Raw genomic sequence first — 25815 nt, 5'->3', positions numbered from 1 at the left:
TCTCTTGTGTGGGAGCGAGGCCATGAGGTGATGACACTCCCCACCCGCTATAGTTTTTCCATAGGGAAGGAACCTTTGCTTCAAGCCCAGTTCTCAGTCCAGTAAATATAGAGGTACCAAAATAGAATTGAGTGTAATGTGGTCTGGTCACATACCCTGCTGAGTCATAGCAGCCATTACTCATAGGCTGGCTGTACAGTTCACAGTCCCTAATCTTGGTTGATGACCCACTAGATTGGGAGGGCAATAATTTTTGATGGGGGCAGACCACACCAAGAATTTGGTAAATGGCCAAGAGCTGGACTCTTCCATGGTATAAATGGAGGAAGTGAGGGGTCTGACATGGAGACTGGATGCGGAAAGGAGCTTGGGGTAAGGGACTAAGGTGTAGGAGGGGGAATGGGGTCTAGGAGGGACTTTGGGTGAAGGAGAGGGCTGTGACCTGGAACAGGGGGCTGGGGTGCAGGAGGGGGTGAGTTTTACCCAGAAAAAACACATTGGAAACAAAGCTGCACATAATTTCCAAAACAAAAATGATACAAGCACACAAATAGGATAATCATATTCAGAAAATCATAGCTTCAGCAATGACGCCTCACAAGACATAACTTCTACCAGATGCATCATAATTACGCCTTAATGAAGTTGGAGCAGCCAGCAATTTGGCTCTATTTGGGCCAATATCACACGCATCCCCTGGATGTCCACAAAAATGGTCACTTTCAAAAAGCTGCCACATCCCTTGGTCTCCTTTCCCATTTACTGTCCTCTCTACCAACCCCTCTCCCATTGCTCCAGGCCTTAGACTCTGCTAAAACCTCTCACTACCCTGTGGATATCAGTATGTGATGTTGTCTTAGATATGAGGGTCTAGGATGAAATAGAGGATTGAGGCCCATGGATTGAGTCTCCCATACCATCAGAACTGCAGAGGGGTTATGAATGGATCCTTCTGTGTGCAAAAACCCTGATGATCCTCGCACGAAGGTCTTTGCTTTTCACACTGTACACAATTGGATTCATCAGGGGAGGCACCAGTAGGCCAATGTAGCTAAGAAGAATTTGAAGCAAGGGAGAAGAGCTATTCCCAAATCTGGGTAGAATAGACAAGCTGATCTCTGGCGTGTAGAAGAGCAGGACGGCACAGAGGTGGGAGACACAGGTGTTCAGGGCCCTGAGGCATTCCTCATGGGATGCGATGCTCAGCACTGTTTTGAGGATCATCACGTAAGAGAAGAAAATGAGCAGCGAGTCCAATCCCATCGTTAAGATTTCAATAGACAAGCCATAGATACTGTTGACTCTGGTGTCCGAACAAGCCAACTTCATGATGTCCTCGTTCCGGCAGTAGGAATGGGAGAGGACATTTCCTCGACAGTACTGGAACTGCCTCAGAAGAAGGGGCAGTGGGAGTATTATGAGAACTGATCTTAGCACACACCCTAGCCCCATCTTGCCTATTCTCAGCAGGGTTAAGATGGAAGTGTATCTCAGTGGGTTACAGATGGCGATGCAGCGGTCAAAGGCCATTAACAAGAGCACGGCAGATTCAGAGCATTGAAGCACAGAAATGAAGAACACTTGGGCAATACAGGCATTGAGGCTGATCTTCCTGGAGTTAAACAAATATATGCCCAGTATGGTCGGCATGGTGGCTATCGATAAGCCAAGGTCGGCGAGGGCCAGCATGGAGAGAAAAATGTACATGGGCTCATGGAGGCGTGGGTCTGTTTTTATAATGAAGAGAATGACTGAATTTCCTAATATACAAATAATATATACTAAGCAGAAAGGGATAGAGATCCACAGATGAATGTCTTCCTGTCCTGATATCCCGGTGAGAAGGAACATGGCATAGTTTAATTTGGTGTTGTTGACAATTAACATAATGTGCTGGGCAGGTCTTAGGAGATTCCTTCCTGAACGGAGAAAGAACAGGAGGCTAGCTGATATTTAAGAAGACGTCTTTCTCCTCCAACTGCTGTGATTGGCACTGCCAGTCTTAATGAGACCTGTAGTCCTTCTAGCTCAGTATCCAGTGGCCAATTCCAGATTCTGCAAAGGAAGGTGGAAGAAGCCCTGCAATAGTCAGCTATGAGACAACCTGCTCCCAAGGAAAGTTTCCCCCTGACACCCACCAACTGAACACATTTTTGTTAAGAGCCCTTCCGAGGTGTTTTTTAATGATCCCTACTGTACTTGGATTTTCTCGTTACCCCTATAAACATCAAGTCCTTCTTTGACTCCTTCAAACCTCTTGGCCCTATTGATGTCTTGTGGCTGGTAATTCCACAGACTACTTGAAAACTATGTGACGTTCAACACCTTCTTTGACCCTCCACTTCTGACTGTGCCCATTGTATCATAACATTACTGTCCACTACTGAGGGTCTAAATTATGCTACTGGTTTTTTGCAGTACTTAGGATAAATTATTAGGGCCAGATGTTTAATTCAGTAACGTTCATTTCAACTGTGTCACTCCAGACTGCCAAGTAAATTCAGTCAGAACCAAGCTCTGATAACTTTCCTCTACCAAATGCTCCCACTAATACACTCTCACCTCCAAGAATACACCCTAGAGAAGCTGAAGTGCTTTGCCTGGCTAGGGTTGACCAAACCCAGAGTTTTATTAAAGTTACAGACTTCCCTTCATCCTCACATGACCTGCATCCTCTCCCTATGCAAGAGTCTGTAGATATCTGCAAGTTACAAGCTAATACAGCCCGTGACTTCAGCTTAGCAGTGGAAGGATTGGCATCCCACAGCTGTGAATAGTGCAACTACTACACTTGCGTTCATATCCAATTGCATGTACATGGTATTTCAACCATGCAAGTGTAGCTGGTGATGTTTGTCAATGACATACATCCATTATTACTCTCCCATTTTGTGCACCTCTTCTCTGCTCTTTGCTGAATCATACTGTTCTGTTCTTGCAGGACTTTTGGAAAGTCTTGTACAGGTTTGGCAGAGGAATTGAATTCATGACCCTGAATGTAAGTGTTAGAAACAGCTTCTGGTCAGTTATGAGTGGACAGTATCATACACCCGTTCACTGAAGAAAGAGTTAAGAGCACAAATCCTTAGTAAACTATATTTGAAGTACTTCTAAAATAGTTTCACAAAGCAGTAAAGTTACCACTGCTTCTTCCTGTACAAATTCCAAGAACTCTGCTGCTGACTTTCAATTCACGTGCATGCCATGAAAGTTTGAATGGTAATATTTGTATTACAATGAACCATTTGGGCATAACATTTGCACATCTGTACTTCACTACACACATACTGGCCACAGATGCCGAATACTCAGAGCTGCCCAGCAAGCATCATCTACCTACAGTGCGCTGTAGCCCACGGTCAGTCTCGGGATGGGAGGGGCATTCCGTTCCATGAGAGGGAAGGGTACCAAGACAGAAATCTGGCATTCACAAACCAGAGAGGTGGAGCAGTTCTGATAACCCTGGAACTGTGAGGTGTAGCTATCTGGTAGAAGATTCCATAACTCTCAGATGTTAAAGAAATGGAGATGTGGCTGAGCGGAGCTCTGAATTCCTGCCTTTGCTGTCAAGTCAGAGGGTTGAACTCTTGACAACCCATTTGCTGAGCAAGTAAACCTGAGGCCTTTTCAAAACCAGTCACTGCTATTATGTGGAGTTTCCTCTCCCCCCTCCCTTGGCAGGATTGGGCTCAGGCCGCTCAGAACATGTGGAAATGGGATCCATCAAGAAATCCTGACTTGGGGCATCAGCGTTTTACAACTGCAAGCTTGCTGTGAATGTCAGATTTCTACATTGTTTGAATAACCCACCAAGGTTCATGGGCAGATGGAGGGGAGGGTTCCTAAGCTGCCTACTGCTGCCTGCCCTCCAGCCCTGTCACTGAGTCACCCCAACAGCCCCGCTGAGTCCTCTGCCGCTTCCCAGAACAGCTGCCAATGCAAAGAGCCTGCAGCATTCACCCTGCACTTGGCATATTACAGACAGTGAAACCTGCCAACGTACCCAGTTCCTCTTAGAAGGGGAGATGTTGACATCAGAGGTCTTGACCCTAAAGCAGAAGGAGTCATCAGAGAGGTAGCACGGGCAGCAGGCAGTGTGTGTTCAGATAGGGAGGCAACTGCCTTTATGCAAAATGTTTGTACCTTCCCTTGGGGCCACTTGGCCATCAGGGAACCTCAACTACTTGGCTTCATGTGCACCAGCTTTAAGCCTGTAATGGCCAATGCAAATGGCAGGAGACCAAATCACAGGAGATGGGTGGTCATGAGGCTACCCAAAGGGTCTGCAGTGCGAGCCCTGCTGCAAATTCTGTAACTGCGCTTCTTGTCAGACCTGGAAAATTGGGACCTGCTGCTCACAAACAGGGAGGAACTAGTAGGAGAAGTACAGGTGGGTGGCAACCTGGGCAGAAGTGATCATGAGATGGTTGATTTCAGGATCCTGACCAAAGGAAGGAAGGAGAGCAGCAAAATACAGACCTTGGACTTCAGAAAAGCAGACTGTGACTCCCTCAGAGAACTGATGGGCAGAATCCCCTGGGACGCTAACATGAAGGGGAAAGGAGTCCAGGAGAGCTGGCAGTATTTTAAAGAAGCCTTATTAAAGGCACAGAAGAAACCATCCCGATGCCAAGGAAGAAAAGTAAATAGGGTTAGGCCAGCTTAGCTTAACAGTGAAATCCTTGGTGAGCTCAAACCAAAAGGGAACTTACAAGAAGTGGAAACTTGGACAGATGACCAGGGAGGAGTATAAATATTTTGCTCGAACATGCAGGGGTGTAATCGGGAAGGCCAAAGCGCAATTGGAATTGCAGCTAGCAAGAGATGTGAAAGGTAACTAGAAAGGTTTCTACAAGCATGTTAGCAATAAGAGGGTGGTCAGAGAGGGTGTGGGGGATGAGGGAGGTAACCAAGTGACAGATGATGTAGGAAAAGCAGATGTACTCAGTGCTTTTTTACCCTCTGTCTTCACAGAAAAGGTCAGCTCCCAGATTTATGCACTAAACAGCATAGAATCATAGAATCATAGGACTGGAAGGGACCTCGAGAGGTCATCGAGTCCAGCCCCCTGCCCTCAAGGCAGGATCAAGCTCCGTCTACACCGTCCCTGACAGATGTCTATCTAACCTGTTCTTAAATATCTCCAGAGAGGGAGATTCCACCACCTCCCTTGGCAATTTATTCCAATATTTGACCACCCTGACAGTTAGGAATTTTTTCCTAATGTCCAATCTAAACCTCCCCTGCTGCACTTTAAGCCCATTACTCCTTGTCCTGTCCTCAGAAACCAAGAGGAACAAATTTTCTCCTTCCTCCTTGTGACACCCTTTTAGATATTTGAAAGCCGCTATCATGTCCCCCCTTAATCTTCTTTTTTCCAAACTAAACAAGCCCAGTTCATGAAGCCTGGCTTCATAGGTCATGTTCTCTAAACCTTTAATCATTCTTGTCGCTCTTCTCTGTACCCTTTCCAATTTCTCCACATCTTTCTTGAAATGTGGCGCCCAGAACTGGACACAGTACTCCAGCTGAGGCCTAACTAGTGCAGAGTAGAGCGGCAGAATGACTTCACGAGTTTTGCTTACAACACACCTGTTAATACAACCTAGAATCATATTTGCTTTTTTTGCAACAGCATCACACTGTTGACTCATATTCAACTTGTGGTCCACTATGACCCCTAGATCCCTTTCTGCCATGCTCCTTCCTAGACAGTCGCTTCCCATCTTGTATGTATGGAACTGATTGTTCCTTCCTAAGTGGAGCACTTTGCATTTCTCTCTATTAAACCTCATCCTGTTTACCTCCGACCATTTCTCTAACTTGCTAAGGTCATTCTGAATTATGTCCCTATCCTCCAAAGAAGTCGCAACCCCACCCAGTTTGGTATCATCTGCAAACTTAATAAGCGTACTCTCTATCCCAATATCTACATCATTGATGAAGATATTGAACAGTACGGGTCCCAAAACAGACCCTTGAGGAACTCCACTTGTTATCCCTTTCCAGCAGGATTTAGAACCGTTAACAACCACTCTCTGACTACGGTTATCCAGCCAATTATGCACCCACCTTATCGTGGCCCTATCTAAGTTATATTTGCCTAGTTTATCAATAAGAATATCATGCGAGACCGTATCAAATGCCTTACTAAAGTCTAGGTATATGACATCCACCGCTTCTCCCTTATCCACAAGGCTCGTTATCTTATCAAAGAAAGCTATCAGATTAGTTTGGCATGACTTGTTCTTCACAAACCCATGCTGGCTATTCCCTATCACTTTATTACCTTCCAAGTGTTTGCATATGATTTCCTTAATTACCTGCTCCATTATCTTCCCTGGGACAGACGTTAAACTGACCGGTCTATAGTTTCCTGGGTTGTTCTTATTCCCCTTTTTATAGATGGGCACAATATTTGCCCTTTTCCAGTCTTCTGGAATCTCCCCTGTCTGCCATGATTTTTCAAAGATCATAGCTAAAGGCTCAGATACCTCCTCTATCAGCTCCTTGAGTATCCTGGGATGCATTTCATCAGGACCTGGTGACTTGCTGACATCTAACTTTCCTAAGTGATTTTTAACTTGTTCTTTGTGTATCCTATCTTCTAAACTTACCCTCTCTCTGCTTGTATTCACTACGTTAGGCACACCTCCAGACTTCTCGGTGAAGACCGAAACAAAGAAGTCATTGAGCATCTCCGCCATTTCCAAGTTTCCTGTTACTGCTTCTCCCTCCTCACTAAGCAGTGGGCCTACCCTGTCCTTGGTCTTCCTCTTGCTTTTAATGTATTTATAAAAGGTCTTCTTGTTTCCCTTTATGCCTGTAGCTAATTTGATCTCATTTTGTGCCTTTGCCTTTCTAATCTTGCCCCTGCATTCCCGTGTTGCTTGCCTATATTCATCCTTTGTTATTTGTCCTAATTTCCATTTTTTATGAGACTCCTTTTTTATTTTGAGATCATGCAAGATCTCCTTGTTAAGCCAAGCTGGTCTTTTGCCATATTTTCTATCTTTCCTACACAGCGGAATTGTTTGCTTTTGGGCCCTTAACAACGTCCCTTTGAAATTTAGCATAGTATGGGAAAGAGGTGGGCAGCCCTCGGTGGAGAAAGAACAGGTTAAGAACTATTTAGAAAAGCCAACAATGCCCCACTGCTATATACATTGGCCAAACAGGACAGTCCCTACGTAAAAGAATCAATGGACACAAATCTGATATTAGGAATGGCAACATACAAAAACCTGTAGGGGAACACTTCAATCTTCCTGGACACACAATTGCAGATCTAAAAGTAGCCATCCTGCAGCAAAAAAACTTCAGGACCAGACTTGAAAGAGAAACTGCTGAGCTACAGTTCATCTTCAAGTTTGACACAATCAACTCTGGATTAAACAAAGACTGTGAATGGCTCGCTAACTACAAAAACAGCTTCTGCTCTCTTGGAATTCACACCTCCAGATCAGCTGCTAGAAGTGGGCCTCATCCTCCTTGATTGGATCCACCTCGTCATCTCCAGCCTGATCCTGGCCTGCATATTTATTCCTGCCTCTGGAAATTTCCACTACATGCATCTGACGAAGTGGGTCTTTGCCCACGAAAGCTTATGCTCCTACACTTCAGTTAGTCTATAAGGTGCCACAGGACTCCTCGTCGCTTTTGCAGATTCAGACTAACACGGCTACCCCTCTGATACTTAGAAAAGCTGGACATACACAAATCCATGGGTCCGGATTTAATGCATCCGAGGGCACTGAGGGAGTTGGTAAATGTCATTGCAGAGCCTTTGGCCATTATCTTTGAAACTTGTGGAGATCGTGAGAGATCCCGGATGACTGGAAAAAGGCAAATGTAGTGTCCATCTTTAAAAAAGGGAAGAAGGATGATCAAGGGAACTACAGACCAGTCAGCCTTATCTCAGTCCCCATAAAAATCATGGAGAGGATCCTCAAGGAATCCATTTTGAAGCACTTGGAAGAGGGGAAAGTGTTAGGAATAGTCAACATGGGTTCATCAAGGGCAAGTCATGCCTGATCAATCTGATTAGCTTCTCTGATGAAGTATTTGGCTCTGTGGACATGGGGAAGTCAGTGGATGTGATGTATCTTAACTTTAGTAAAGCTTTTGATACACTCTCCTATAATATTCTTGTCAGCTAGTTAAGGAAGTATGGATTGAATAAATGGACTGTAAGGTGGACAGAAAGCTGTCTAGATTGTAGGGCCCAGAGGGTAGTGATCAATACCTCGATATCCAGTTGGTAGTCCATTTTGAGTGGAGTGCCCCACGGATCAGTTCTAGGGATGGTTTTGTTCAAGAATGAAGGGATGGATTGTACCCACAGAAAGTTTGTGGATGACACTAAGATGGGGGAGAGGTAGATACACTGGGGGCTATAGGGTCCAGAGTGACCTAGACAAATTAGAGGATTGGGCCAAAAGAAATCTGATGGGATTAAACAAGGACAAGTGCAGAGTCTTGAACTTGGGACAGAAAAAAACCAAGCATTGTTACAGGCTGGGGACCGACTAGCTAAGCTGCAGTCCAGCAGAAAAGGACTTCGGGATTACAGAGGATGAGCAGCTGGATACAAATCAACAATGTGCCCTTGTAGCCAAGAAGACTAATAACATATTGGGGTGCATTCGGGGGAGCATTGCCAGCAGATCTAGAAAGGTGATTATTCCCCTTTATTCAGCACTGGTAAGGCCACATCTGGAGTATTGTGTCCAGTTCTGGACCCCCCACTATAAAAGATGTGGACGCATTGGAGAAGATCCAGCAGAGGGAAACCAAAATGATTAGGGGGCTGGAGCACATGACCTACAAGGAAAGTCTGAGGGATTTGGGCTTATTTAGTTTGCAGAAGAGAAGTATGAGGGAGAATTTGATAGCAGCCTTCAACTTCCTGAAGGGAGGTTCAAAAAAAGGATGGAGAGAGTCTGTTCTTAGTGGTGACAGATGGCAGAATAAGGAGCAATGGTCTCAAGTTGTAGTGGGGGAGGTCTAGGTTGGATATTAGGAAAAACTATTTCCCTAGGAGGGTGGTGGAGCACTGGAACATGTTACCTCGAGAGGGGGTGGAATCTCCATCCCTAGAGGTTTTTAAGTCTCGACTTGACAAAGCCCTGGCTGAGATGATTTAGTTGGGTTTGGCCCTGCTTTGGGCAGAGAGCTGGACTCGATGACCTCCTCAGGTCTCTTCCAGTTATGAATCTATGACCAACTCTTAGTACACGGATGTTAGTACTTCCCTGTCTCACCTGACAGATTTTAGGATCTCAATTGTCTTGTTCACAGCTGCATCACATTGGCGGATCACAGTCATTCTGAGACTGAAAAATACCCCCAGTTCTTTGTCCTCCCCTGTCATTTTCAACCTATCTTTGGGTATAAAAACAGAGGTATAATGTGAAGATTGAGTGCTGACTTGATAACAATGCACAAGCATTTTCACAGAAACACAATACTAGCTACCTTTAATCTGCAGGCAAAGGCGTTACCAGAACCAATGACTGGACCCTGAAGCCAGACTAACTGGAAATGCCGAAACTTTTTTAACATTGTGCGTGCTTAACCAGTGGAACAAACACCCAGGCGATGTGTTGGGTTCTCTTTATCTCTCCAAATCATGAGCAAAAACCTTCCTGGAAGATACACTTTAGATGAACGCAAGTTATGTGTTAGTCAAACCCATGTCATTCGGCTTAATACAGGGGTAACTGGGCAGAATTCTGCAAGCCAGATGATCTGATATTCCCCTGTGGTCTTCATTTCTAGGAACCTATGAAGCCTTGTCTTGAGTGGGTTATAATCATGAATGTGTAACCATCATCAGGCAGTTTTGAACATGAGACCTTTGGAGCTTATAGGAGTCTCTACTACTTGAGCTATAATACCACCTGGCTTTCAGCTTAGGGTATAGTGCTCCCTTGTTCTTAGGTCTCACTCTCCATTGTCTAAGTGCCATTTCCTGGGACAGTGAACCACACCAGGCCTACGTCTAGACTGGCATGATTTTCCGGAAATGCTTTTAACGGAAAAGTTTTCCGTTAAAAGCATTTTCAGAACAGAGCATCTAGATGGGCACGGACGCTTTTCCGCAAAAGCACTTTTTGCGGAAAAGCGTCGATGCCGATCTAGACACGCTTTTCCGCAAAAAAGCCCCAATCACCATTTTCGCGATTGGGGCTTTTTTGCAGAAAACAAATCTGGGCTGTCTACACTGGCCCTTGCGCAAAAGGACTTTTGCCCGAACGGGAGCAGCATAGTATTTCCGCAAGAACACTGACAATCTTACATGAGATCGTCAGTGCTTTTGCGGAAATTCAAGCGGCCAGTGTAGACAGCTGGCAAGTTTTTCCAGAAAAGTGGCTGATTTTCTGGAAAAACTGGCCAGTCTAGACACAGCCCAGGTGTGTGGGTTAAAAATGCAACTTGAATAAGTCCCTACTCTGAACACTAATAGGCACTCTACAAAGATAGATCCAACAAAAAAGAATCAGGATTGTCCCAGTAAAACTGGGATGTGCGGTGCCTTTACACTGCAAACCTGGTCCTTTCTTGTCTTCAGAAGAACCTTAGCATTTAATCATGACCGTTGTGGATAAAGTCAATAAGGAAGTGTATGCACAGTCCATCTGGTGGCCTCCTTACCAGAGGATGTTGTAAAGACCACGATGAAAATAGTGTTCAAAAAGAGGCTAGGTGTGTTCATGGAGGATAGGTCCGTCAAGGGCTGTTAGCCAGGATGGGGAGGGATGGTGCCTGGGCTCCTATTGCCAGAAACTGGGAACGGGTGACAGGGGATAGCTAACTTGATAATTGCCTGTTCTCCTCCTTCACTCCTGGGCACCTGGCATTGACCACTGCAGAAAGACAAGATAATGTGCTAGATAGAACAGCACAAACAGAGGGGACAGGGAGGGAACGTGGGCCTGCGTCTCTTGCCAGGACTCCTGCGTGTCAGCCCCTCTCTCTTGCACACAGCTGTGGGGAGTGGCCTGCCTCAATGCTTTTCCCAGAGTCCCCTGCATTAGTCATGTCTCTGCTATGACCCAGTCACAAGCACCTAGCTGAGGATGGAGGAGGAAGGGTGGGTGACTGTGTCCCTTGGATAGCCCCTGCTCCAGACCCATGGATCACGCAGCACCCAGAGTGCTCAGGAAGGACCAGGACTGAGACTGCAGAACAGCTCTGCAGCTTTATCTCATGGCCCTTGGACGTTTAATCAGGAATGGGAGAGTGGCAGGTCAGATGTCATGGGAAAGATCATGCACGTCCCTTCCCTGTATTGACGGCATCAATGGGAGTTCTGAGGTTGGAGCAACCACTGATATGGCTCCTTTTGAGCCCACATCACACGCATCCCCTGGGTCCCCACAATTCAGCCACTTTCTAAATGTTGTTCCCTGCCTCAGTCTCCTTCCCCTACTTTGCTGTTCTCACCAGCCCCTGTCCCATTGCTCCAGGCCTTACACACCATTGAAATGCCTTGCTACACAGTGGAAACTGGTAAGTCGTGCTGTTTCAGATAGAAGGGTCGAGGATGGAATGGATGGCAGTGGCCTGTTTTTCCTTCTGTCACATGTCATCAGAGCTGGAGAAGGGTTATGAATGGGCCCTTCCCTTCGAAAACACCCTGATTAGCCTCGCACGAAGGTCCTTGCTTTTCACGCTGTACACAATCGGGTTCATCAGCGGTGGCACCAGCAAAGCAATGTAACTCAGGAGAATCGGAAGCAAGGGAGAGGCACCCTTTGCAAATCTGTGTAAAAAAGACAAGATGATCTCTGGTGAGTAAAAGAGCAGGACGACACAGAGGTGGGAGATGCAGGTGTTCAGGGCCCTGAGGCACTGCGTGTGGGACGTGATGCTCAGCACTGTTTTCAGGATCATCATGTAAGAGAGGAAGATGAGCAGCGAGTCTAAACCCATCGTTAAGATTTCAATAGACAAGCCATAAATGCTGTTGACTCTGGTGTCCGAACAAGCCAACTTCATGATGTCCTCGTTGCGGCAGTAGGAATGGGAGAGGACATTTCCTCGACAGTACTCAAACTGCCTCAGAAGAAGGGGAAGTGGGAGTATTGCGGGAACTGATCTTAGCACGCACACCAGCCCCATCTTGCCTATTCTCGGCAGGGTTAAGATGGAGGCGTATCTCAGCGGGTTGCAGATGGCGATGAAGCGGTCGAAGGCCATCACCAAGAGCACGGCAGATTCCGTGCATTGAAGTGCAGCAATGAAGTAAATCTGGGCAATACAGGCATGGAGGCTGATCTCCCTGGAGTTAAACAAGTACACACCCAGGATCGTCGGAGTAGTGGCTATCGATAAGCCAAGGTCTGTGAGGGCCAACATGGAAAGGAAAATGTACATGGGCTCATGGAGGCGTGGGTCTGTTTTTATAATGAACAAAATGATGGAATTTCCTAATATACAAATAATATATACTAAGCAGAAGGGGATAGCGATCCAGAGGCGGACATCTTCCTGCCCTGATATCCCAGTAAGAAGGAACACGGCATAGTTGAATTGTGTATGGTTGACAACTGACATCATGTACCAGGCAGCTCTGAGGTGTTTCCTTCCTGAAAGACAAAAGAACAGGAAATTAGTTGCAGGTACAAATTCTGCTACTGGCTTTTTGTAGTACATGGGATAAATACTTAGGGACAGGTGCTTAAGTCAACAACACTGATTTCATCTGCATCAATACAGACTTACATGTGTAAATTCAGTCAGAACCACTCTATTCACTTTCACATATGAAATGCTCTCACTGACACACTCTGACCCCCAAGAATGCATCCTAGAGAAGCTGAAAAGTGCTTTGCCTGGCTAATTCTAACTGAACCCAGAGAGTTTTACTAATCTACAGGCTTCTCTTCTTTTTCATAGAACCTGTATCCTCTCCCTATGCAGGGGTCTGTAGATGTCTGGCAAATTACCAGCTAAGATAGACAATAACTTCAGGTGGCATCACATGTGTGTGAAAAAGGCAAACACTAGATTTGTGCTCATATCTCATTGATGTACAAGTGACTTCAACCATGTCTAGTTTAGAAAAGAGAAGATGAGAGGGGACATGATAGCAGCCTTCAAGTACCTAAAAGGGTGTTACAAGGAAGAAGGAGAAAAATTGTTCTCCCGGGCCTCTGAGGATAAGACAAGAAGCAATGGGCTTAAATTGCAGCTAGGGAGGTTTAGGTTGGATATTGGATATGAGGAAAAACTTCCTGTCAGGGTGGTTAAACACTGGAATAAATTGCCTTGGGGGGGTTGTGGAATCTCCATCACTGGAGATATTTAAGAGCATGTTGGATAGACACCAGTCAGGGATGATCTAGACGGTACTTGGTCCTGCCATGGGGGCAGAGACTGGACTTGATGACTTCTCAAGGTCCCTTCCAGTGTGGAAGCAGGATTAAGAGAAAGGGGATTTGGGTGGCCATTTCAGGGTTTGTCAGTAGCAGAGCAAGAGTCTGGTTCACTCTGACTCCTGCTAACGCGAGAGCTAGAAGAGACGCTGTGTTCGCCTCTCTGTCTCTCTCACATAGATAAGAGTGGAATAAGAAAGGGAATCCTCTGAACTGTCATTCATGTTAAAATTCGACACTTTCCAAAAAGGACTCAACAAACATTTGAACTATCTCACCCATTACCAAGATAGTTTCCCCAATTATCACCTCTAATACCATTAACTCACAAACATCCCACTCTCCCTACCTCTATCATCATCAATTCACAGACACTTACCCTCCTTCCTCCCCCCCGCCCCCCCCCCCCCCTGCATCTCCCTCCTGTTCTGCAATGTGATTTGTCCTTTTCATATTTGTTCATTTTTTTAATTGTATCCTTTGGTATATATGGTTGTGACTACTTTCTTCCACTATTTGATCTGAGGAAGTGGGTCTGGCCCACGAAAGCTCATCACCTAATAAACCATCTTGTTAGTCTTTAAAGTGCTACATTGTCCTGCATTTTGCTATAGATAAGAGTGGAATGCTTACCTCAGTGAGGGTATGTCTACACTACCCTCCTAGTTCGAACTAGGAGGGTAATGTATGCATACCGCACTTGCTAATGAAGCCCGGGATTTGAATTTCCCGGGCTTCATTAGCATAAGCGGGGAGCCGCCATTTTTAAATCCCCGCTGCTTCGAACCCCGTGTAGCGCGGCTACACGGGGCTCGAACTAGGTAGTTCGGACTAGGGTGCCTATTCCGAACTACCGGTACACCTCGTTTCACGAGGAGTACCGGTAGTTCGGAATAGGACCCTAGTCCGAACTACCTAGTTCGAGCCCCGTGTAGCCGCGCTACACGGGGTTCGAAGCAGCGGGGATTTAAAAATGGCGGCTCCCCGCTTATGCTAATGAAGCCCGGGAAATTCAAATCCCGGGCTTCATTAGCAAGTGCGGTATGCATACATTACCCCGCTAGTTCGAACTAGCGGGGTAGTGTAGACATACCCAGAGAGCCTTGAGATAAGACAGTGTCCGATGGGAACTGAGTGGGCAGGGAAGTAATTGTTTAATGTTATATGTAACGGAAAGGTATATATATTGGCTTTAAATTGTTTTGTATTTGAAGATCCGCTTACGCTGTCTTCCCTTGCAATATTGCTCGAATAAACTGCCTCTGGCTACTTGCTGCTTAAACACAACGCAGAGTGAAGGCTCGTTTTCTTCCACACCAGTTCTAGTATTCTGTGATTCTATGATTCTGTGCACTTGAAGCTGGTGAGGTGCATGAATTACATAGACCCACTGTAACACTTCTCTTTCCTGCATCTCTGAATGTAAGTGCTGGTAAAAGCATCTGTTTAGTTACCAGGGGACGGTATCACACAACTGTCCACTGAAGAAAGAGTTAATAACACAATTCCATTGTAAGCCATATGGGGAGTACTTCTAAAATAGTTTCATTAAGCAGTAAAGTTACCACAGCTCCTTCCTTTAAAAATTCCAGTAATGTTGCTGCTGACTTTCAATATAGGTGCCTGCCATGAAAGTTTGGATTGCAGTATTTAGATAATATCTAAATATCTAAAAGGGTGTCACAAGGAGGAAGGAGAAAATTTGTTCCTCTTGGTTTCTGAGGACAGGACAAGGAGTAATGGGCTTAAAGTGCAGCAGGGGAGGTTTAGATTGGACATTAGGAAAAAATTCCTAACTGTCAGGGTGGTCAAATATTGGAATAAATTGCCAAGGGAGGTGGTGGACTCTCCCTCTCTGGAGATATTTAAGAACAGGTTAGATAGACATCTGTCAGGGATGGTGTAGGTGGAGTTTGGTCCTGCCTTGAGGGCGGGGGGCTGGACTCGATGACCTCTTGAGGTCCCTTCCAGTCCTATGATTCTATGATTCTATGAACATTTGAGGCATACTATTTACACATCTGTATTTTAATACACACACGGCAACCGCAGGTGACAAATGCACTTGAAACCACCCAGCAAGCACCATCAACCTACAGTGGGCTGTAGCCAGGGTCAGTCTGAGGGTGGGAGCAGCCTTCGATTCAACCCATGAGAGGGCAGGTTACAGGCCTGACATGTGGTACTCGCACTCCTGAGAGGGGCAGAAATGCCGGTATCCCTGTAACTCTGAGGTATCTCTACAGGGTAAAAGATCCTGAACTCTCAGATGCTAAGGAAATGGAGTTATGGCTCATTGGAGCGGTTACCTCAGAGCTCTGAATTCCTGCCTTCACTGTCGAGTCGGAAGGTTAAACTTTGAAATCCCATTTGCTGAGCAAATAAACTCAAGGCCTTTTGGGAACCAGTCACCGATATTCTGCGGGGTTACCTCTCGCTCAGCCCCTGGCAGGATTGGGCTCAGGCTGCCCAGTACCACTGGAAATGGGAAACATCATGAAATCCTGACTTGGGGCATCAGGGTTTTACAACTCCAAGCAAGAGTGTCAGATTTCTGGGTAGCTTGAATAACCCACCAAGGTTCATGGGCACATGGAGGAAATGGGTCCCCAAACTAACCGGCACTTCCTGCCTTTCAGCCCTGCCTCTGAATCACCCCAACAGCCCAGCTGAGTCCTCTGCTGCTGCACAGAACAGCTGCCAATGCAAACAGCCTGCAGCCTTCGCCCTGCACTTGGCATGTTACAGACAGTGACACCTGCCAACGTACCCAGTTCCTGCGAGAAGGGAGCCACTGGCACCAGAGGTCTTCACTCTGAAGTGCAAGGAGTCATCGGAGAGGTTGCACGGGCAGCAGGCAGTGTGTGATCAGATAGGGAGGGAACTGCCTTTATGCAGCATGTTTGTACCTTCCCTTGGGGCCACTTGGCCATCAGGGAACCTCAGCTGCTTGGCTTCGTGTGCACCAGCTTTAACCCCATCACAGCCAATGGCAAATGGCAGGAGGATAAACCACAAGGGATGACTGGGTCATGATGCTACCCAAGTGGCCTGCAGTGCAAGTCCTGATGCAAATTCTGTTACTGGGCTTGTCGTCATGCTTTGTATGATTCTAATTAGTCACATGGCTACCCTGGGGGAATCAAAGCAGTAATGATATTTCAATAATAATCATAGAATCATAGGGTACTAGGACTGGAAGGGACCTCGAGACGTCATTGAGTCCAGTCCCCTGCCCTCATGACAGGACCAAATACTGTCTAGACCATCCCTGATAGACACTTCTCTAACGAAGAAGAAGAAGAAGAAGAAGAAGAAGAAGAAGAAGAAGAAGAAGAAGAAGAAGAAGAAGTCTCCCCAGAAGCCCCCTTTCCTGCATTAGAAACCCAGGGTGCAGGTGAGAGAAGGGAAATTTCTTTTGGTTCGTTCCAGCGCTGAAGGTCCCTTCCCTTCTCCATGAGGAATGAAAAGGGGGACCCAGGGATTCCCAAAGTTAGGCACAGATCTCAGTGATCCACTGGTAGCCAGGCCCAACCACCCACAATCTCTGGGCCTCTGCAGCTGCTGTAGGACCCTCTCTCCAGCACCCTGCTAGCAGAGATTCATCAGAGATGTGCTACCTGGGCTTGTGACAGCAGTCGCTGCCCATAGTATCAGCTCCTGAGGGTGTTGTAGAGATGGGCGGGGGCTGCACAGTGAAGGGAAAACTGATTGGAGTAGCTGGTGGGCACAATAACCCATCCCTAAACTGGTTAGGAAGGCTCAACGTTTTTATACCCAGAGTGCAGCCACTAGCTCTGTCAGGACGGCCTTCATTGGGTATGTCTACACTACACTAATTCGAACTACTTAATTCGAACTAGGCGTTACTCCTCGTAGAATGAGGTTTACCTAGTTCGAATTAAGCGCTCCGCTAGTTTGATTTAAATTCAAACTAGCGGTTTGTATGTGTAGCCGCTATTAAAGTTAATTCGAACTAACGGCTGTTTGTTTGAATTAACTTTGTAGTGTAGACATACCCATTTAGCCTCCGATTTCTCTTTGGGATCCAAGCAGCTGCAGCCAGGCAGGCTTGTGGAAGTTGAGTTTTCAGAGAGAAAAAAATCCATTTTCTATGAAAACATCACCCCAAAAAGAGAAACAGTTTCGTGTGGGTCACAATTTGGAATACGGGGGAAATCTCTCCCTTTTCCAGCCCAGGTCTAGCTCAAAGCATGAGCCGCTGCCCCGCCTGCTACAGAGCCTCACCACTAGGTGGCAGCACTCACCCCCACCAGCCTCCCACTCTGCCAGCTCTATAACAGAGGGAGCCATGTAACAGGGCAACTATCAAGTGATCCGTCTCATGGCGTCTGCTCTCAGCTTCCGGCAGTCAGTGGTTCAGAGACACCCTATGGGGCACATCTACACTAGGAAGCTATTTTGAAATAATTAACATCAGTGTCATACCTCCCCAAATAACAAATTCGAAATAGCGTGCCATCAAAACTAGCCCGAAGCAGGCGCCGTTAATGTGGACACGCTAACTCGACTTGAAGCACTGGAGAGTAATTAGTTTGAATTACTCTGGGGGGTAGTGCTTTCAAAATAGGGGCATCGGAGTGTCCAACTCACTGCTATGTCGACGTAACTATTTCAAAATTAGCGTTAGTCCTCGAGGAATGCCGGAGTGCAGATTTCGAAAGAAGCGGCCCATTATTCCAAAATAACTTGCTTGGTAGCGTGGACGCTCTGCTTATTATTTCGACCTAAGGGGGGGTTATTTCGAAATAAAGCCCTAGTGTAGATCAGGACCTAGAGCATGGGTCTCTCTCTGACCATCTTGGTTAGGAAAACCTGATGGACCTGTTTGTGATGAGGTGAGGTCACAGAAGACCCCCTGGGGGTGCTTCCCAGGATGCTGGCAAGGCCACTGACACTCACCTTCCTACTCTGTGGGGCTTCTCACCACCCTGTCCTGCTGGGCCAGCTCCCTGGTCTCTCTCAGCCAAGGAGCAGAGTGAGATCACTGCCTTCCCTCCTCTCCTCCTCCCCCACCTCCAACGAAGCAGTACAGACACTGAAAATCTTCAGGTCCAAGGAAAATTCTGCTTAGGGCCTAGCTTCCTGGGATACCCCTCCCCAGATGGGATCAGAGCCCCCAGTGAATTATTTAGGTAAGCCCCCTTTTAACTATGACAGTAGGATGTGTACACTGATTGCCCCTGCCCGCAGGTAACAATTATTTACACTGGGCTTGATAGTAAACAAAGCCCTGGCTGGGTTGATTTAGTTGGGGGTGTAGAAGCTGTAGAAACCATTTCATATTTAGCTAGAAGCCATCTTGTATAACAGAAACCATTTCAGCTTTTCTCTCAAGCACGTAGACCAGAGTGAACTTTCTGTCACCCCGTGAGAAGAGGCCTACAGGATGGGCTATTGGAATGTGTTAATTGGGCTGGTTGGGACAGGAGATGTACTCCCTCGTACCTGTCGGCCATCTTGTTGATAAGGCTTTGTTTTTCCAAGTTTAATTGAGGATTTCTGTAATTGGATGCCCTGACGTCAAACTGTTTGGTTAAGGGTATAAAGATACTAGGATTGATTGTATTAGCAGCCTTACTGGGCCTGGCTTTGCTGGGACCACGTTTGGCTCATGCTGTGCTTTATTAATTAATAAAGCTGTTTGTTAGCTGCCTAAACAGAGAGGAGCGTTTTTTTGCTTCAACAGGGTTGGTCCTGCTTTGGGCAGGGGGCTGGACTTGATGACTCCTGAGGTCTCTTCCAGCCCTAGGATTCTAGGATTCTGTGATTCTAAGCAGTAGGATTTAAGTGGTTGCAAGTGAGAACAAGCAGAGCATAGTAGATTACAAATTTAAAATAACAGAAAATGCGTAGTTAATTCCAACAATAAAACCTCAGCACAAACTTATTACAAACTTACCCTAAAACGGTTCTTGTTCCAGCTAAGCATCCAACCAGTGCAGCCTGTCTCCCTGGGTTCTCTGGTTCTTCTTCTTCAGAGTGTCATGTCAGCCAATGACAGAAACCTGCTAGCTTCCTGTTGTTTTAAAGATTCCACTTCCGCATGGGAAGTTACCTGGCCAGTCCCTACCAGTTAGGGAGGTCACATGACTTCCTAGGCCCAACCACTGCTAAGGCTTAACTTTTACATAGAAGAGCGAAACATGCGCCAAAATAAGATACACAGATCCAGCGGATTATGACATTAAAATCGATAGGTTACATGAAGCAATTTGTCCCAAGCATCTTTGAATTATGTATATTTGGGTTCATAAGTCCCTTTCATTAAGCATGGGGTGGAGGGTCCGTCACACTATTCTCCAGGGACTTTCCTAATTCTTTTTTGCACCAGTCACACTTTTGCCCTTCACATTGTCTCTTGCAATGGGTTTCACCCCGCATGACTGGAAGAGCCCTAGGTTGGTCAAAGCCACTTCAGCAACACTGTGCCTCCCCTCCTGACACCTCCCGCTGCTCCACAGGAAAATCTTGTCTCTTCCCAAAGAACCTGAGCTTTTTATATGCACCATGCAGGTTCCACAGCAGTTGAGGTTACGACACTGCCCCCATAGGCATCACAGTGGTGCCTGTATCATTATGATATGATCTACAGGCATGGAAAAATTATGATTTGCACAATATGTTGCTCCTATTCGTGTGCATATGGGTTTTTTTGCATCTGAAATCATGAATGCCGACTATGCATCTGTATTTAGTAAAGCGTTTAGAAAAATATCTGTATTTAGAAAAGTAGTTAGACCTGGTGAAACCCCCTAGGCAAAATGCTTCCAGTCCAGACAGCTGGCTGTGAAGAGCCTCTTCAGGATAATGGGGCATTAGGGGAAACAAAAGTCCATATGAGAAGCCACTCTGTCGACGGAGCCATGTAGATGAGGCAGGACGACAAAGGGAAATGAAGCGGCGATTTAAATAATCGCCGCTTCATTTAAATCAAAACGGCCGCCGCACTGTGCCAATCAGCTGTTTGTTGGCACAGCGCGGCAGTCTAGACAGGGATCTGCTGACCCCAGAACTTTTTGTTAGCAGATCCTTTATGCCTTGTGAAACCTTTCCTGATTTATTATATTTGCAATCTGTGGTTCCCAACATCCAGGTAGCTTTTCTTCACTGCTGCTGTACATAGAATTGATATTATCAGAGAACAATGCACAGCTGCTCCAAGCTTTCTTTCTTGAGCACTAATATCTAATTTAGACTCCTTATGTTTTTAAACATAGTTGGGATTATGTTTTTCCAGTGTGTGTTCCTTTCATTTATCTCAGAAGGGTAGCTATTTTAGTGTGTATCTGCAAAACCAGTTGGGAGTTCTTGTGTATCTTAAAGACTAACAGATTTATTTGGGCATAAGTGTTGCACCGCACAGGTGTGTATAGTGTAAGCTCCTGACTATAAGTTGTTTTCCCCTCAATGTGGAAAAGATATTTTACATTCTTTGTACACAGAGCTGAAATTTTCCCCAGACGCATCACTCAAAAATGTTGGTGACGATAAGCATAAAAGACATTTATTAACTAAAAAGGTGGATTTAAGCGATTCTACATAATAGCAAAGCGATCAAAACCCTTTTGTACCAAATACACAACACTGCAATTGAAGCCTAACATACTAAACAGACTGCATTTGAATGAACAATTTCTTACCCTGAGGGTATGTCTAGACTACATCCTTCTGTCACCAGAGGGATGTAAATCAGACATACCAAAATTGCTAATGAAGAGGGGATTTAAATATCCCATGCTTCATTAGAATAAAAATGGCCACCACTTTTTGCCAATGCTGCAATTTGCCAGCAAAAAGCAGCAGTCTAGACGAGGATCGGTCGGCAAGGAAAGCCTTTTCCGACAGATCCCTTATGCCTTGTGCAACGAGGTTTACAGGAGCGGTCGGAAAAGGCATTCCTTGCCGACCGATCCCTGTCTAGACTGCCGCTGTTTGCCAGAAAATTGCCTCATCGGTAAAAAGTGGCAACCATTTTTATTCTAATGAAGCACAGGATATTTAAATCCCCACTTCATTAGCAATTTTGGTATGTCTAATTTACATGCTTCTGGCGACAGAGGGATGTAGTCTAGACATACCCTGACTGATGATATAAGAAGATGTCCAAGTTTTCATACCAGGCTTGAAATCCTTTTAGCCCAGGAATAGACCTTTTGCCAGTTCAGTTTTTGTTCCTCAGGTGTTCCCATGGGGTTTTTTTTGTGTAGACGTGAGGCCAAGAGGTGATGGCACTCCCCATCTGATATAGTTTTTCCATAGGGTGGAAAACCTTTTTTTCAAGCCCAGTTCTCAGGCCAGTTTATGGAAAAATAGAGGTACAAAAATGGAGTTTGGTGTCATATGGTTTAGTCACATGCCCTGCTGAGTCATAGCTGACAATCCTCCTGGGAGAGAGAAATACATCCAGCACTTTCTCTTCCCCAGTCATTTTCAACTTACTCTTGGCCATATAAAGGGGGGTAGAATGAGAAGAAGGGAAGTTTGAGAGGGGACTTGATGACAGGGCAGAAGCACTTTCACAGACATGAAATACCAGCTACAACTGGGCTCTTTAATCTAGCAGGCAAAGGTGTTACAAGAATCAATGGCTGGAAATTGAAGCCAGACAAATTAAACTTAAAACGAGGAAAACATTTTTAGCATTGTGGATTCTTAACCAGAGGAACAAATTCCCATAGTATGTGCTGATTCCCCTGATGTCTCCATATCATGAGTGAATCCCTTAGAGTAAGACACACTTTAGATGAACACAAGTTATGTGTTAGTCAAATACAAGTCATTGGGCTCAGTACCAGGGTGAAATTTTGCAGGTGTTGAGACTCGATTATCTAGTATTCCCTCATGGCCTTAATTTCTGTGTATCTGTGAATCTTTGTCTCGAGTGGATTGATATCTTGGACGCAACTTCACCAAGTTGCTATTCAAACACTAATAAATAGGCACTCTGCAAATATATGTGCTGATCAAGAAGAATCAGGATTGTCACAGTAAAACTGGAATAGGTGGTGTCTTTACGCTGTAAACCTGGTCCTTTCTTGTTTTGTCTTACAATTTAATCATGACTGTTGTGGAGAAAGTAAATAAAGAACATAAGAACGGATATACTGAGTCAGACCAAAGGTCCATCTAGCCCAGTAGCCTGCCTTCCCACAGTAGCCAATGCCAGGTGCGTCAGAGGGAGTGAACAGAACAGGGAGTCATCAAGAGATCTCTCCCGTCACCCATTCCCAGCCTCTTACAAACAGGCAAGGGACATTATTCCTACCCATCCTGGCCCATTGACTGGGCTTAAAGTGCAGCAAGGGAGGTTTAGATTGGACATTAGGAAAAAATTCCTAACTGTCAGGGTGGTCAAATATTGGAATAAATTGCCAAGGGAGGTGGTGGAATCTCCCTCTCTGGAGATATTTAAGAACACCATCTGTCATGGATGGTGTAGACGGAGCTTGGTCCTGCCTTGAGGGCAGGGGGCTGGACTCGATGACCTCTCGAGGTCCCTTCCAGTCCTATGATTCTATGATGGACTTAACCTCCATGTATTTATCTAGTTCTTTTTTGAACCCTGTTAAAGTCCTTGTCTTCACAACATCCTCTGGAGAGTGTATGAACAGTCAGTCTGTGGAACTCCTTGCCAGAGGATGTTGTGAAGACCAAGGTGACAATGTTGTTCAAAAAAGAACTATATAAATTCATGGAGCATAGATCCATCAGGGGCTATTAGCCAGGACGAGGAGAGCTGGTATTTCTAGTCTCTGTGGCCAGAAGATGGGAAAGGGTGACAACGAATAGCTAACTTGATAATTGCCTGTTCTGCTCATTCACTCCAGGGCATCTGGCATTGGCTGCTGTGGAAAGGCAGGATACTAGGCTAGATGAAACAACACAAACAACGGCAACAGGTGGGGATTCGGGTCCTGAGTCTCTTTGCAGGTCTCCTGTGTATCAGAGCCTCACCCACACACACAGCTCTGATTGGCCATGGTGGAGAGTGGCTCAGCAGATGGGCTGTGTGCAGAGCCACCACTGGGGGGCAAGAGGCTGCTCCAGTGGATTTTCTTGTGGCTTCTACATAATCATGTCTCTGATATGACTCAGCCTCAAGCACGTGGCTGAGTGCATAGGGGAAAGGTGGGTCCCTGTGCCCCTTGAATAGCGCCTGTTTGCAGTTGGTGTAGCCCCATAGGTCAGGCAGCACCCAGAGTGCTCAAGTTTCTGATGGCACAATAATTTTGCAGCTTTTTTCGTGGTCCCTAGATGTTTAACCAGAGATGGGACAGCCTGGGCCATGGGAAATAACATCCCCATCCGTTCCCTGTATTGATGGTATCAACTGGAATTCTGAAGTTGGAGCAGTCACTAGTTTGGCTTTTTATGAGCCAACATCTCACCTGTCCCCTGGTTCTCCACAAACACAGTCACTTCCTTAATGGTAATACCTGCCTTGATCTCCTTCACACAATTTTCAGTCCACTCTCACCAGCCCCTCCCATTCCTCCAGACCTTAGAAGCCATCAGAATCTCTCACTACAAAGTGTAGATTAGTAAGTTGTGTTGTCTCATTGTCTCAAATGTCAGGGTCTGAGGTGGAATAGGTGGTCATAGCACATGTTTTTTGTCTCCCATGTCATCAGAGCTGGAGAAGGGGTGACAAATGGACCATTCATTTGGCGAACATCCTGACGATCCTCGCACGTAGGTCTTTGCTTTTCACACTGTACACGATCGGGTTCATCAGAGGCGGCACAAGCAAGGCGATGTAACTCAGGAGAATCTGAAGCAAGGGAGAAGAGCCCTTCCTGAATCTATGTAGAATAGACAAGCCGATCTCCGGTGTGTAGAAGAGCAGGACGGCGCAGAGGTGGGAGACGCAGGTGTTCAGGGCCCTCAGGCACTCCGCAAGTGACGCGATGCTCAGCACTGTTTTGAGGATCATCATGTAAGAGAGGAAGATGAGCAGCGAGTCCAAACCCATTGTTAAGATTTTAATAAACAAGCCATAGATGCTGTTGACTATGATATCCGAACAAGCCATCTTCATGACGTCCTCATTCCGGCAGTAGGAATGGGAGAGGACATTTCCTTGACAGTATTGGAACCGTTTCAGGAGAAAAGGGAATGGAAGTATTACAGACACCCCTCTTAGCAGAAACACCAGCCCCATCTTGGCTATTCTTGGCTGGGTTAAGATGGAAGCGTATCTCAGTGGGTTACAGATGGCGATGAAGCGGTCAAAGGCCATCATCAAGAGCACGGCGGATTCAGTGCATTGAAGTGAAGCAATGAAGTAAATCTGGGCAATACAGGCATTGAGGCTGATGTCCCTTGTGTTAAATAAGTATATGCCCAGGATCGTCGGCATGGTGGCTATTGATAAGCCTAGGTCCGTAACAGACAGCATGGAAAGGAAAATGTACATGGGCTCATGGAGGCTTGGATCTCTTTTTATAATGAACAAAATGACAGAATTGCCTACTATTGAAATAACATATACCAAGCAGAAGGGAATAGAGATCAAGAGATAGACGTCCTCCTGCCCCAATATCCCAGTGAGCAGGAACACTGCATAGCTAAATTTGGTATCATTGACAGCTGACATCATGTACTGAGGAGCTTTGAACTTTCCTTCCTGAAAAGAGAAAAAACAGGGATCAGGATAATCTTTAATGAGGAAAATCAGCAAATAAAAGTAGTTTTGGATTCACAAGTGGCTAGTTCTAGATACTGCAAAGGAAATTGGAAGAAGCCTTTCAATAGGCAGCTATGAGATACCCTGCTCTAAGGGAAAGTTTCCCCCTGTCATCCACCAGTTAAACGTATCTCTCAGCGGTCACTCGATAACGAGTAGGACGCCTTCCTGTCACGCTCCTATTTGTGGAGCCGTAGAAAGCTGACCAGCCCGATTCTGGAGTCACAGGTCTTATCTCCGGATCATCACCTCGTTAAATGTATATTGTGTTTTAAATGAGGGTTTAGAACCATTCCGAGTTATTTTTTAATGCTTACTATTGCAAATGGATTTTCTGGTTACCCATATAAACATCTAGTCCCTCTCTGAATCCTCCAAAGCTCTTGGCGCCATGGATATCTTGGGGCAGAGAGTCCCACACGCTGCTTGAGCGCCGTGTCATTTTACAATTGTGACCTTCACACTGACTCCCTTTCTGGCCCTGCACTTCTGACTGTGGCCTCTATCTGTCCTGCACAGAACCTATTTATCAATGTGCTTCATGAGATAATAGGTAGGTGTGGTGTATGCAGATAGATATAGATATTTTTCTCCACTATTGATCATCCAAATTATGCCACTGTCCTTTTGTAGTACATGGGATAAATTCTTAGGGCCAGGTGCTTAAATCAACAACATTGACTTCAACTGCTTCACTTCAGACTTACATTTGTGAATTCCACC

At 45.8% G+C, this 25815-nt stretch overlaps 3 protein-coding genes across 3 annotated transcripts; all 3 read right to left on the bottom strand.

The window, feature by feature from the left end:
* Positions 1-936: 936 nt before the first annotated feature.
* On the bottom strand, positions 937-1887 carry LOC149526012 (olfactory receptor 51G1-like). The gene has a single exon (XM_089779276.1). It carries the CDS (start codon positions 1885-1887, stop codon positions 937-939), a length of 951 nt encoding a protein of 316 aa, XP_089635402.1.
* Positions 1888-11610: 9723 nt separating this feature from the next.
* On the bottom strand, positions 11611-12561 carry LOC102463747 (olfactory receptor 51G2-like). Its single transcript, XM_006126577.4, has one exon. The coding sequence runs from the start codon at positions 12559-12561 to the stop codon at positions 11611-11613; it is 951 nt and encodes a 316-aa protein (XP_006126639.4).
* An 11505-nt stretch (positions 12562-24066) lies between these two features.
* Positions 24067-25002, bottom strand: LOC102463487 (olfactory receptor 51G2-like). The gene has a single exon (XM_006126576.4). It carries the CDS (start codon positions 25000-25002, stop codon positions 24067-24069), a length of 936 nt encoding a protein of 311 aa, XP_006126638.4.
* Positions 25003-25815: the final 813 nt, after the last annotated feature.

This window comes from Pelodiscus sinensis, chromosome 1 (assembly GCF_052426305.1).
Source record: "Pelodiscus sinensis isolate ZL-2025 chromosome 1, ASM5242630v1, whole genome shotgun sequence".
Taxonomy (NCBI): Eukaryota; Metazoa; Chordata; order Testudines; family Trionychidae; genus Pelodiscus; species Pelodiscus sinensis.
The sequence above is the reverse complement of the archived record's forward strand: the minus strand, read 5'-3'. Positions and strand labels throughout refer to the sequence as shown.

Excerpts from the sequence above, each read along its gene's own strand:
- LOC149526012 (XM_089779276.1), bottom strand. The coding sequence starts at position 1,887 with ATGTTAATTGTCAACAACACCAAATTAAACTATGCCATGTTCCTTCTC.
- LOC102463747 (XM_006126577.4), bottom strand. The coding sequence starts at position 12,561 with ATGTCAGTTGTCAACCATACACAATTCAACTATGCCGTGTTCCTTCTT.
- LOC102463487 (XM_006126576.4), bottom strand. The coding sequence starts at position 25,002 with ATGTCAGCTGTCAATGATACCAAATTTAGCTATGCAGTGTTCCTGCTC.